General features: G+C 41.8%; 1 protein-coding gene across 1 annotated transcript in view; it reads left to right on the top strand.

Annotated features, from left to right (window-relative positions):
- Positions 1-14,845, top strand: part of LOC110070607 (uncharacterized) — a 94,102-nt gene that overhangs the window by 63,838 nt on the left and 15,419 nt on the right. Inside the window, 1 exon segment of the mRNA XM_078386432.1 lies at positions 2,285-3,742. Within this exon segment, the coding sequence (XP_078242558.1) occupies positions 2,285-3,742 (1,458 nt within the window).

Raw genomic sequence — 14,845 nt, 5'->3', positions numbered from 1 at the left:
AAAATCAGAACATTTTTCTGCTGTAAACCGGGAAGCACTCGCCTGCCTGCCCACCTGCCTCCTCCTGCTCCTCCGGAGCTTCCCTCACTCTGGTCAGCAGCCACGGCTTCGCCCCCTGCTGCCCAGAGGAAAAAATAACCAAAAAATTAAAAAGAGCACAGCAAGACCAGTTGGGAGGTGCTCCATTGCTGAGGCTTTAAGAAAAAAAGTCAAAAAAGAGACACTAGAGCCACCTCCGTTGCTGAGGTTTAAGAAGGAAAAAAACCAAAAATACACACACACACACACACACACACACACACAAACATGTCCACTTCGAAGCAGATCACAGAAACAAACCCTCCCTGCAGACACACATACACACTCCGAAGCAGAGCCACCAAAACCCACTCAGAACAATGTTTAAAAAGGAGAAAACAGCAGCTTACCCCCCTGCAGACGCACACACAGGCTCACTCCGAAGCCGGAAGCTCTCCCAAGCCTCCAACTGCGACACTCCCTATAACTGCCAAAAGAGCTACATCACAAAGAAGCAGCCTCGGTGCCACCTACAGTTAGAAATCTGAATTGCCACAGTGGTACCTCGACTTACGAATGTCCTTACTTATGAGCATTTCGACTTACAAACAGCTCCGTTCACAAGTCGAAGCAAACAGTTGTGACCAGAGCTGTTTGTAAGTCGAAATGCTCATAAGTAAGGACATTCGTAAGTCGAGGTACCACTGTGGTAGGTTAAAGAAGAAAAAAATCTCCCCCTAGTGGTAAAGGATGGATTAACTTCACTTCCTTTTCCTAGTCATCTTGAGACAGGCATTCGTTCATGTCCACATGATGTTTCAAATACATCCAAACCAGAATATCTTGCCTTCCCTCTCCATGAGAAGCAGTGTATCAAGAAATCCCAGTGGGAAAATTTTCAGTATCCTAAAAACTATAAACTCTCCTTATGTTGTTAAAAGAAAATGCCGTATAAATCTTGACCTGAGTACATATGGTAACGATGTTAGGGCTTCGGTCCGAACATCTTCTGAGCCTTCATCAATTTCTGTAAGTAACGATAGTATTGGCATTGTGTTGTGGGAGTCTAATCTAAAATTTAAGATGGAGATTCAAATGAGATGTTAATCCAGGACGTCGGCAGGACTCTAAATGCCCTTCCCATTGAGAAATTCAATGGACTAAGTCCCGAGAGAGTAACTGTCTGTCATAAGTGCATCATTCGGTTCCCATGATTTTCTGGTTGTTAGCTGTGTCTGAACCTTCTGTTACGTTCTTAGAAGAACACCCACCCTAAGATTTTCTCTCACTCCCTTAGATTCCATGCCTCTGACATTCATTTCTGTCCCTTGTCGAAATGCCAGCTTTGGATTGTTTTGTCCTTAGATCGGCACGGACTAGCTTTCGTGCTGGAAGCCGTCCCATCAGAGGGTGAATAGTTCTCCAATTAATTAAGACCAGTAGAAATTAGGATCAAGTGAGGTAAAAATAACTAGACATAACGTAACAAAAGAAAACAACAAACCACAGCAACCAGATCAATACAAAGTAGCACCCGTCTACGTTGAAAAAAAATAAGAAAGAAATCACATCTCGCTCCCCAGGCTCCTTTTCTCAAAGCCAAACATGCCCAGTTTGTTCAATATTTCAATGTTAGCTTTTAGTTGTTACTGCATTGTTTTGAATCTGCTTGCAAAGTGTCTGTTCTGTAATCTGCTCAAGAAGGTTCCTAGAGATGGATGTCAGACTGAATGATTTTCAGTTCCTGGGTTCCCCTTTTTGAAGACAGGGACAGGGTCAGCTCTCCTCCACCAGTCTGGCTCTTAACCCCCCTCCCATGATGACAAGAGAATATAAGACAGTGGTTCTGAAATTTCTTCAGCCAGTTCCTTCAATGTCCTTGGATGCACTTCATCTGGCCCTGGGGATTTGAATTCCTCCAAACAAGTAAGGTCTTTGTTTTTTACATTGCACTCCTCTTTGATCTCTTTTTTTCTCTATTAGGTGATGAAGAAGACAATGGCAATTCAATGGAGCCGGTCATTCTTTCATTGAAAAGAAAACCAAAAAATTCTACTCGCTTATAAGTAGGAAATGGGAAGAAGGGAAACCAGGAGAAAAAGAGAGACAAAGAAAACTCCAGCTTCTCCTGCTATTGAAGTTGATGTACTTCTGATCAACTGAAAAAAATTAACAAGGAAAAGAAAGGACAAAAGTTTCCCTGAGCAGATAAACATTCAAAGGTGCCTCAGATGACAATAGACTTGACACAGTCCTCCCAGAGTAGAAACGAAGTCCATTCATAGAAAAAGCAAAGAGCATTATGATGCACAGTGATTATATTTCATGCCTGATAGGTGAGAGACAATACAATTGCCTACAGTGTGGAAAGAGTTTCAGTCACAGAAGTAGCCTCACTACCCATCAAAGAACACACACTGGGGAGAAACCATATAAATGCATGGAATGTGGGAAGAGCTTCAGTCGGGTTGGTATCCTCCGTTCCCATCAAAGAACTCACACTGGGGAGAAACCATATAATTGCATGGAATGTGGAAAGAGCTTCAGTGTAAGCAGTACGCTTAGAACACATCAAAGAACTCACACTGGGGAGAAACCATTTAAATGCATGGAATGTGGAAAGAGCTTCACTGAGAGCACTAGCCTTCGTAAACATGAAAGAATTCACACTGGGGAGAAACCATATAAATGCATGGAATGTGGAAAGAGTTTCAGTGAGAAGAGTAGCCTTCGTAAACATGAAAGAACTCACACTGGGGAGAAACCATTTATTTGCATGGAATGTGGAAAGAGCTTCAGTGAGAGAAGTAGCCTTCGTAATCATGAAAGAATTCACACTGGGGAGAAACCATATAAATGCATGGAATGTGGAAAGACCTTCAGTGAGAGCAGTCCCTTTAGTTTACATCTAAGAATTCACACAGGGGAGAAACCATATAAATGCATGGAATGTGGGAAGTGCTTCAGTCGTAGCTTTCAGTTGTGTTTACATCTAAGAATTCACACAAGGGAGAAACTATATGAATGCATAGAATGTGGAAAGAGCTTCACTGACAGAATATCCCTGAGTTCACACCTAAGAATTCACACTGGGGAGAAACCATATGAATGCATGGAATGTGGAAAGAGCTTCAGTCACAGAATATCCCTGAGTTCACATCTAAGAATTCATACTGGGGAGAAACCATATAAATGCATGGAATGTGGAAAGACCTTCAGTGAGAGCAGTCCCTATAGTTCACATCTAAGAATTCACACTGGGGAAAAACCATATGAATGCATGGAATGTGGAAAGAGCTTCACTCACAGAATGTCACTGAGTTCACATCTAAGAATTCACACTGGGGAGAAACCATATGAATGCATGGAATGTGGAAAGAGCTTCAGTCACAGAATATCCCTGAGTACACATCTAAGAATTCACACTGGGGAGAAACCATATGAATGCGTGGTATGTGGAAAGAGCTTCAGTGATTGCAGCCAGTTTAGTTCACATCTAAGACTTCACACTGGGGAGAAACCATATGAATGTGTGGAATGTGGAAAGATCTTCAGTGAGAGCAGTAGCCTTCGTAAACATGAAAGAACTCACACTGGGGAGAAACCATATAAATGCATGGAATGTGGAAAGAGCTTCAGTTTAAGCAGTACACTTACATCACATCAAAGAACTCACACTGGGGAGAAACCATATAAATGCATGGAATGTGGAAAGAGCTTCAGTGTAAGCAGTACACTTAGAACACATAAAAGAACTCACACTGGGGAGAAACCATTTAAATGCATGGAATGTGGAAAGAACTTCAGTGACTACAGTAATCTTCGTAAACATGAAAGAATTCACACTGGGGAGAAACCATTTACATTCGTGGAATGTCAAAAGAGCTTCAGTGAAAGCAGATCCTTGTGTTCACATTAAAGAACCCACACTGGGGAGGAACAATATAAATGCATGGAATGTGGAAAAGGTCTTTGTAGCGGGTACCCCAGTCAGCACCTGCCTGTCACAATGGAACCTTGGCAGGAGAGCCAATAAGGAGGACGGAAGGCGGGAGCAAGGGAGAAGGGGGGTACAAAAGGAGTCTAGAGGAGATAGGCAGTTCCGCTCTGTGTGAGCTAGATTCAATTAGAGTTCTGTGTGAACTAGATTAGATTGGAGTCCAGTTCTGTGTGAGCTAGATTCTGTGTGAAGTTCTGGAGGAGTGTGGGACAGTGAGAGTATAGTGAGAGGACAAACATAGATTCAGATCAGAGGTTCAAAGGATATATATTGAAATAACAGAAGAAGTTAAATACAGCCTAGTTTATATATGTGATTTGCTTCCTGTGATTGACACTGTTATTTTCAACCAATCATTAACCCCACCCTGATAAACTTAATGTGTTTGTTAACTGATGTGTCCTTGAATTAATTGATGTTTAAAAGTAAACATCTGGTGGCAGTGAGTGAGAAGATAGATGCAGCTTGCATCTTTGTGAGGTACCAGAACATAATATAGGTCACAGAGACAGAGGTGCTTCACAAGTGTTGGCAAGTGGTTGGGATTCGAATATAATCCAGTAACGTCTAAAAACAGAAATGTGCCCAGATCATAAACATATATTTTAGCCAGAGGATGTGAGCGAAAGGAGTGGGTAAACTTCCTAGGACTTTTTCAAGGGGAAAAGCTTAGTGGGAAGGCTTCTAAGCTCAGATCAGGGGGCTAAGACAGGGACAGGCTCTGAGGAAACCATTTCTGGAGGGAGTTTTACTTCAAGCAGAGAAAGGACAGTTGGCAAGTTTGTCCTGAGCTCAAAGGAAAGAGTTCTGAGGGGACTAAACGGAGGCCAAGGTCAGAAGAAGCTGAGGTGACTCAAATCAGCAAAAACTGGAAAGAGTTAAAGCTGATATTTCTGTTTATTTGGTGCCTAGAGGCAGGGCGAAATTTTGTCTCAGGAAAAGGCCTGGCTGGGAGCCAGAGTTCTAAACACAGTATCTTAGCAGTGGAAGACTGCTGGGGAAGCAACTTTATTGCAGAAGACATCTCACTGTGAAAAAAAAGGAAAGGAAAAAAGTGTACCTTTTAAATTTTAGGCTTGTAAATTGGAGAAGACGCCTAAATAACTAAACATGCCTTCCACGTGGGGTAAAAAGGCAGCAGAAGTGCCTACTGAGATGGCAGTTGGCTCAGATCAGGAAAGGGAAGAATCTGAGGAAGAAATCACCTCAGGAAAAGAAATGGAGACCTCAAGGGGGGAGGACTCTATAGAATTCCGAAAATGGGAACTGGAGCTACTGTACAGGCCAGGTCTGAGGAAAAAGGCCTTTTATATAGGGAGATCTTAATAAACTCCAGGAGGGAAGGGGAGAACCTTCAAAAACTGCTAATAGTTCCTGAATATAGACAGAAATAATGGGAAAAGGTCACACAGACACCTTATCTGGACATTTAGGTATTACAGGGACTAAGCAGAGAATATCCCAGAATAACTACTGGCCAAAAATGGGAAAGGAAATAAAAGAATTTTGTCAGAATTGTGACACATGTCAAAGGAAAAGAAATAGTGATGAAAAAACCAATAGGGAGAAAAAGAATAATAGAGATGACTGTAATAATTATATTGAAGATATTAATAATATTTTTAATCGACTGAAACATGAATACACTGAACAACAGAAACAGAGATCTGAGTATGGACTAATGGAGCTAGCTTTTAAGGAGATATTTGACATAGGGGCTGGGGCTGAGGGAAAAGTTTTACAGCCCAAAGCTGAAGCGGAAAAGGGTAATGATTCTGAAAGAAAGAATAAGGCCCAAAGATGTTCAGAAACCAGGAGAAGCCGCTGATTTTATTTCACACATTCAAAATCCAAACTTCTCTGATGTAAAAGTTGAAAGGAAAGCTTGGGAGGACATGAAAATAGATCCCAGAGGGCAGTTTAAGAACCAACAGACGTTTGGGGGCCATTTTGTAGGCAAGATCTCAGATCATAACCAAATCAGAAACAAGGATTGGGAAGGAAAGGGAGAAAAAGGGTCTATTATCAAAAAACTTTCGAACTTGCTTTCGTTGTGGGGAGAAGGAACACTTCTTAGCCCAGTGTAATAAGAACAGAGAAGTTGCATCACAAAAGGGAATTTTGCCTAAGCCTAAAGCTGTATACTGTTTACAGCAGGACCAAGATACCACCAAGAGGGAGGAACTGGGTGCCATGGCAACCCAGGCTAATCTTCCTGCACAAAATGAGAACAGAGAACCAGATCAACTTCCAGAGGCTGAAATACTGCATTGTTATCTAACTGAAATGAACCAAGAACTCTTTAAAACTTCTGGTGATAATATTTTTATTAATAACATTAAATTTATGGCTCTGAAGGATTCATGCTCTCAGGTAACCTTATGCCATCCTGACATTGTCCCTCAGGAGTGTATTTTGAAAGGGGAAAGCATGACAGTTAAGGGGATTGGAGAAGCAGCTGTTATTCTCCAGTAGCTGAAATACCCACCAGATATCAAGGCTGGGAAGGAAAATGGAGATCAGGAGTAGCTTCACAATTGCCAGTGCCAGTTTTAATAGGGATTGACCTCGCTGAGCATGTGAAGAGAGTTTTAGTGCAGACTCATTCCCAGAAAGAAAATGAAAAAATAGCTGAGGAAAAAGTTGAAGTTCCTATAGAGGTAATGAGAGATACTAATGACCCAGCTGAGCTAATACATGTTGAGAATCCCCAAGACAATGCATTTAAACAAGAACAAAAAGCAGATTCCAGGCTGCAACATTGCTTTGAAAAACTTACTGAAGAACCATTAACCCCTGAAAATCCTGAAAGGTACCTTATAGAGAAGGATCTATTACACAGGAAGATCTTAGTGAATCCCAGGAGGGAAGGGGAAAACAATCAGAAGCAATTAGTGACTGCTATAAATTTACAGGGGCAGCAAAAGAAACAAGAAGTCTGGTATGATGAGGAAGCCAGAGAAAGAGCTTAATCCCGGAGATGAGGTGCTAATGTTGAGACCTATCAAAGGGAATGAATTAAAATTAAATGGGGCAGGACCATTCAGGGTAATTTCCAAAATGAATGAAATTAATTATGTCATCAAGAAGGATGGAGAACCAATCAGGAGAGTGGTCCATATAAACATGATTAAGCCTTACTATACGAAGGAAAACATTGTCCTGTTTGCAATGAAAGAAGCAGACAATGAAAAACATGATTTACCATATTGGGAAGGGAGGGGAAAAGCCAAATTTAACCCTGAAGATGTCAGAGTTAGTCCTTTACTTTCCCCTGAGCAACAAAACGAAGTGAGGGCCTTGGTAATAATAAAAAAATCAAAAGTAAAAATAAGAAACACAAGAAATAAAGGGCATTTTCAAATTCTGCCAAAGCATCAATAATATCCTCTTTCCTCTTCTGAATTTCGTACACCATTTCATTTTAAAATGACCCTCTCTGTGCTCCCATAACAGTTTGAACTGTTAGCACGATAAACACAAGGTTTCCTTTCTCTGTCATTTCTACCACCGAATTCACTGGATTCAACATTTGAATTCTTTTTCCAAACCCCTCCCACAGAATGTGGACTTTATTTATCTTAATAGGATTCAAGACCAACACCAAATCAGGAACACAAAATCTCCTTGCCTGGCTTCAGCATCATGGGAAAACCGCTGCTGCTTCTGGGAAGCCCTCATGATTGGAATGTAGTTCTTGGAGGGTATAACCTATTTCAGAGAAGCAGCTAGTAAAAAAGGAGGAGGAGTAGCTTTATATGTTAAGAGCACTTATACTGGTGAAGAAATCCAGGCCTAAAGTGGCCTTTTAGGCCAGATGGGCGGGGTATAAATCAAATAAATAAATAAATCTAGGAAGCCAGGTTGAGAGCATCTGGGTAAGAATTAAGGGGGAGAAAAATGTGAGGAATGTCATTTTGGATGTATACTACAGACTCCCAAGCCAGTCTGAGGAGTTGGGTGAAGCCTTCCCGGAGCAGATGGCCAGACATTCAAAGGGGAAAGATGCAGTAGTAATGGGAGATTTCAACTATCCCGATAGATGTTGGCAGTCAAATTCTGCCAAGAACACAAGATCCAAGAAATTCCTTACTGGCCTTGCAGACAATTTCATGGTCCAGAAGGTGGAAGAGGCAACAAGGGGAACAGCTATTTTAGATCTGATCTTAACCAACAGGGAGGATGAGGTTGAAGTGTTGGGAGCTTTAGGTGGGAGTGACCATGCTCTCTTGGAATTTGTTATAGAGTGGGAAGGGGAAGCCAAGCGTAATTGCACACGCATTCTAGACTTCAAGAAAGCCAATTTTTGTAAACTTAATTAATTAATGGCTGAAATTCCATGGACAGAGGCACCAAAGGAGAGGGAAGTGCAGGATGGATGGGAATTTTTTAGAATTTAGTTACTAAAGGCACATTATAAGACTGTTCCAACAAGAAGGAAAAATGGGAGATTTCTACAGAAACCAGAATGGTTGAATAAAGAACTTTCAATTCAGCTAAGTGTAAAAAAAACATGTACAAGAAATGGAAAAACGGGGAACGCACCAAAGAGGAATCCAAGCAAATAGTACCTGTAGGGGGATGGAAAGAAAAGCTAAAGCACAGCATGAACTGAGGCTTGCTAGAGAGTTTAAAGATAATAAAAGGAGATTTTTAAAAGTTCTGTCAGCATTAAAAGAAAAAAGAAGGAAACAATAGGATCTCTACGTTGAGATGATGGCCAAATACTAACAAGGGACAGGGAAAAGGCAGAACACCTTCTTTGCTGCAGTTTTTTCCAAAAAGGAAAATAGTCCTCAACCTGGATTTGCTCTTGGTCCATTGGGGCTGTGGAGGGGGTGGAGGTCAATTTTCTATAATTAGTTACTTTAGAGTAACAACTAATGAAATTAGAAGTTATCAAGTTACTTCTGGGTGTCATGAGTGTAACATTTAGTTCTCCTAAGATAATGCTGAAAGCTGGAATAGAGAGGTTCCAAGTCCAGTTGACCCCTATTTAAGTTGAGATGAGTCCTTGTCTCAACCAGGCTAACTGACACTCTTCTACCAAGTCTATTCCCACTTAAAAACCACTGAGAAATCAAGTTAAAATCATGAGTCTTAGAGTCATCCAGAACTCCAAAAACTCAGGAAAATACTGGAATCGAAATAGCTTAATTTGTGGCCTTGGCTGCATGGCAGCCTAGCTCCCAGCTCCTCTTCCAATGGGCAAGAAAAAGAAAAGACAACGTCCCTCCAGCGGTTCTCCTAGCAAGGCTCCAAAACAACAGAAGCTGGACCAATGGACCGAATTACTTCCAGTAAGTGATTTTAACAGCCACTCTGCTTCGAAAAACTCTGCCCTGACGGCGAATGATAAGGGGGAAGAGAGTGATACTTGCTCAACCCTAGCTAACCTCCCTTCTTTTGAAAACGGCCAGCTTTTCACCAAACACTCCCTCCCAACAATCGCAGCCTCGGTGGGAAACCTTAAACAAACCCATCAAATGCTGTGTAAGAATGCCGAAGTGGACTATGAACAATTCCTGTCCCTCTTGGGAGAATATAGCATTATCTCTGGTAGGACAGTTATGTCTATTTTCCACCGGCTTAAAGAAATATCATCCCAAATTGAAACCCTCCAGAAGAAAATGAAGCAAAGTGCCCCACAAAATGCTTCTGGAACTCTTCACTGTTTAGATCCATGCAACAGTCGAAATAGAGAGAAGCCTTTTTCGGTTGACTCACCTGACAAAGGGAATGAAGAACATAAGTTAAAACTCGAAACACCGAGCTACTTTTCTGCTTGCTCGCAACGTTTCCAACCTAATCAAATAGTCCTTGAAATTCAAAATGCACTAGTTAACAAGGACAAATGGCTTAACAAACGATGTGCCCTCATCTCTTTAAGTAAACTTCTTCGTACAGAGATCAGCCACGTAGATCTGGAAAAAATAGAATGGCTTCCTGGATCTCCTAACTCAGAAAGAATTCACCTTACCTTTTCCACAAACACATTACCTTTAATGCTCTTGCGCATGGGGAGGTTTTTAGGAAATTTTCAAATAACAACTAAAAGAGTTTTTGCAACCACAGGGTTAAAACCTCTGTTTACAGGAGAAGAAAAATCCTTGGCAAGCCTCCCTTTTTTCCGGGCTGCTCAAAATACCTCTTGGCCAGCTTCCCAGACCTCCGATAAGCCTTCTGCAATTAACTCACAAACTAAACAGGTGAATCCCCACAGCCATATCCTTACTGAAAAAGACCAATCTGCCCTACAGAGTCTGACTCTCAGCCTAGAGAAATCCTTAGCCAACATCAGAGGCTCCTCGCTCAAAAGAGGCATCCAAGGAAATTCTGATACGCTTCGGAATATTGGCCCAGTAAACCCCCAGGAGTTCCTGATGGAGATCGAGAATTTCCTGGGGATTGAACAAGACCAAGTAGCTGACCCTAGACTCCAAGATGACCGAAGGGTTGCTCCCACAGCTGTTCCAGCATCTGGCCATGAAGACATTTTTGACCTCTTAACGAACTCCCATAACAAACCTCAGCCGGACGCAGAGATCATTGCAGTAATGGATCCAGTTAGGCCATCCGATTCTAGTCTGACAATTTCTTTTCAAAACCTTGCAAGTTCTGTCCCAAGCTCAGGAGAGGCAAATCTCCCAGCCCCTAAACCTACTCCAAAAGATTCACTCTTGCAGCTTGAGACTGTTGGGGCTGAAGCAGCCACTGTAACGAATACTCAGGCTCCGCCCCAACATAAGTGTCCTACAATTTTTAACGTCGATCCCATTGCAGTCCCTCCTAGCGAACTCAGCAGAACGACAGTGAGCCCTTCGACAACGGATTCTAATGCTGTTCTGCACCAAACCAGAGACCCTTCTAACTTTCTCGTGGGTCACAATTCCGACCTTGAGGCAATTGCTAATGGTTGCGCTCCATCCCAATCCAACAACCTTCTTGACCCACTTACTGAATCTGATTGACTGGGCAACCCCCTTTCATTCTCCTCCTCCACTTCACCTATCAAGCTAATCTCTTGGAACCTCTCAGGATGGAGGAGCAAGTCCAAGGACAAAGACTTCCTGAATTACCTTCGATCCTTCGATGTCGTGCTCCTCCAAGAAACCTGGGCTTTAACGCAAATTAACGTCGAAGGTTTCAACTCTTATTGTTCTACAGCCCTAAAAACTAACAACAGAGGCCGTCCACAAGCCGGTCTAGCAAGTCTGGTGGTCTCGCATCTAACCTCTGAAGCTGTCAATTTATTGTCGGACTTTCCTCATTCAATTCAAGCCATAAAACTTACTTTTGCTAAAACAACGCTAATCATACTTAATATATATATTCCACCATTCCCCAATTCTGCCTCTCTACATTACTATTGGTCTCACTTAACTTCTCTTATAGAGGACCTGGAAAGAAAATTTCCCTCCTCAGAAATTATTCTGGCAGGAGATTTTAATGCAAGGGTTGGTAACGATGCCTTGTTGTTCCACAAGGCTCTTGATATTGACCACGACACCTTTTTACCACCTCCTTACTCTCAAAGCCGATATTCAAAAGACAAACTACTAAACCGTGCTGGTATTTGTCTAACAAAATTCTGTTTCCAGTTTAACAGAATATGGCTTAATGGGTCAACGAACTTCGCCAATTCCGGTGATTTTACTTTCCTGTCACCCAGAGGCTGCAGCGTAATTGACTATATAGTGATCTCTTCTTCTTTTTTGCCATACGTTTCTGATTTTGCAGTGGGCGACCACACAGACAGCGACCACGTTCCTCTAACATTGATAATTAAGCTTCACTACCAGCCAAGCTCTGTTTTAGCCAAACAATTCCCTGCTGAATCTACTGAGGCCCTATGCAAAATCCATTGGAACGAGGCCTCAATTCAAAAATTTTCTATCTTAATCAAATCCCACACCATGTTAGAACTCCGGCTACACTGTACTTTATCTGACGACCCCCCTGAATTTATTAAAAGATACGAGGCTATACTTTCCCACATAGCTGATTCCTTGATCCAGAGCCCAAGACCTCAAAGGATCTTAAGAACGCCTTATAGTTTTCCCTAGGCAGACAAGGGGTGTCGTGAACTGAAATGTCTCATTCGTGATACTTACCGCCAATTCCGGGACTCTAATGACAGATCTCTACTTCTAAGATACTTTGACCTTAAAAAACAACTCCAACAACTTATCCAGAAAAAGAAAGAAGACCTTTCATCTTTCCAATGGGAACAGCTATATCAAGCCACAATCCATAATAAACCTAAACTCTTCTGGTCTATAATATCTGGGTCCTCTCACAACGCTGACCCAGAGGCTTCCACAGTTTCATCACAGGAGTGGCGTCGACACTTCTCAGCTCTGTTCTATGAAAATCAAACTGATGCTTCAAACTTTTTAGATCCCCCATTGATCGCCTTACCCAACTGGCCTTTGACCACACCCGGCGAAGTCCGTGAGTTAATTTCTCAACTCAAAAATGGAAAAGCCCCTGGCCCCGATGTCATCTCAGCTGAAATGCTAAAGCATGACTCGGACTTTTGGGCCCCCCTTCTTGCTTCCACCTTTTCAATGGCTGACCAAACTGGCTTAATGCCAGAAGCATGGACGAATGCCATTATAACTCCCATCTTCAAGAAGGGAGACCGTTCACTTCCCTCCAACTATAGGCCAATTAGTCTCTTGTCTATCATCGGGAAACTCTATGCAAAGCATCTAATGGCCAAACTTGCCTCCTGGATGGCACAGTCCAAAATCCCCGGGCCTGAACAAATCGGGTTCACTAAAGGGAAGTCAACTACAGACCACTGTCTGGTTCTTTATCATCTGGCCAACAAATATTCACAGAAGCCCAATTGCAAACTCTACACCGCTTTCCTGGATCTGAAGGGAGCTTTTGATTCTATTGACAGAGATCTTCTCTGGACTAAACTAAACAAACTGAACATTGATCCAAGGCTGCTCTTCCTCATCAAAAGACTGCATACTTCTACAACATGCCAAGTCAAGTGCTCCCCCACTGGAATACTAACATTAAAGATCCCGGTTAATAAAGGCGTCAAACAGGGCTGCATCCTAGCGCCCGCTTTATTTAATCTGTTCCTCAATGATATGGCTCCTTTCTTGGCTGAAATAGATGCTCACTCTCCTAAAATCGGCTCCCTACAAGTCCCTCTGCTCCTTTACGCGGACGATGCCGTTCTAATTTCCCGCACCCGTGTGGGTTTGAAACGCCTACTTTCCAGGTGCCTCGAATATCTCAACCAAAACAAGCTACTACTAAACTACGAAAAATCAAAAATTCTTGTTTTCTCCAAATCCTGGCGACCCTTAAAATGGGTAATCAATGGTAACATAATAGAACAGGTTAAACATTACAAATACCTTGGTATCAACTTTCAATATAACCTATTTTGGACACAACACCGTAATTCTGTTACAAATTTAGCCACTTCCAGCGCCTTTGCAGTCTCCCGGTTTTTCTACAATACTGGCAACCAATTCATCCCTGCAGCCATAAAGGTCTTTAACGCTAAAGTTCAGGCCCAAATTTTATATGGTTGCCCTATATGGATTAGCTCATTCGACCATTCTATTGAGTGTATCCAGTCAAAATTTCTTCGCAAAATATTAGGGCTGCCTAATTGCGTTCCTTACGCTGCTCTTTGCCTGGAAACCGGACAGACTTCAATTGAATCTAGAGCCTGGTTGATCACCTTCAAATACTGGCTGAGACTTCATAACGACCCTGATCCAAATAGTCTCATTTTTCAACTACTTCAAGATGTGTCCCCCTCCAACTGGCTTGCCATCATCGAGAAAAAAATTAGTGCTTTGGGTCTATGCTTGGACTCTTTTTATATGCTGTCTGCCTCTGAAATGTTTCAAATAATTAAACGAAGAGTCCTGGACATTGAGCAACAAAATCTCTATAATGCGGCTAACAAGACTTGTTCACCAACGAAATTGTCTCTTCCTTGCAAATTTGGACATTTAGCTTCATATCTTTCTGCACTAAGTAACCCCCAGCACCGGAGGGCGTTTTCATTGGCCCGGTTTAATGTGATCCCATCTGCAGTCCTGACTGGCAGATTTTTAAGGACCCCCTATGCTGATAGGCTTTGTTCATGCAAACAAAACTGTATTGATCCAATTTCCCATATCCTACTAGGGTGTCCCAAGTATACTGCCCCTCGTATCCAACTTTTAGAACCAATTTTAAAAAACAAATCAGGCCTCTCCGAAGCTGATAAAGTTTATTTTATGTTGAGTGACTCACTACAGGATGTATCTGCGAACGTAGCATCCTTTTTACACTATGTTACAATCCTGTGCAACAAAGACCAGCAAACTGCACTCTTCTCTTAATTTTCCTTTTATACGTTGTCTTGTCTATGCCAATAAAGGTCTGATTGATTGATTGAATTTGTGGCCTTAAAGAAAACAAAATAGGTATGGTAGCAGGTTATCTGTTCAAGAGACCAAGCATAAGTTTTAAGTATTATTGTTTTATTAGAAAAATAAAGATTTAGATAAATTCAGTTTGTTGCAAAGCATAGCATTCAAAAACATTTCCATTACTAAGGTAGTTAGAAATCTAGCAAATCCCAGCTACCAAAATAAAATAAAAAAACTACTACCTAAGAAATAGGTAAGGCTGAGCCTCCCTTTCTATTCTCCTACTATGAACTACATCCTAGCAAATAAATGGGAACTCCAAAGACCATTCAAAAATCCATAATCCAAGGTAAAGTCCAAAAATCCATAAACACAAAAAAGTATCTCTGTGCCAGCATTCCTCCATTTTCTTCTCATGCTGGAACACCCC

The sequence above is a fragment of the Pogona vitticeps genome, chromosome 2 (assembly GCF_051106095.1).
Source record: "Pogona vitticeps strain Pit_001003342236 chromosome 2, PviZW2.1, whole genome shotgun sequence".
Taxonomy (NCBI): Eukaryota; Metazoa; Chordata; class Lepidosauria; order Squamata; family Agamidae; genus Pogona; species Pogona vitticeps.
This window is presented reverse-complemented; position numbering and strand designations above follow the sequence as displayed.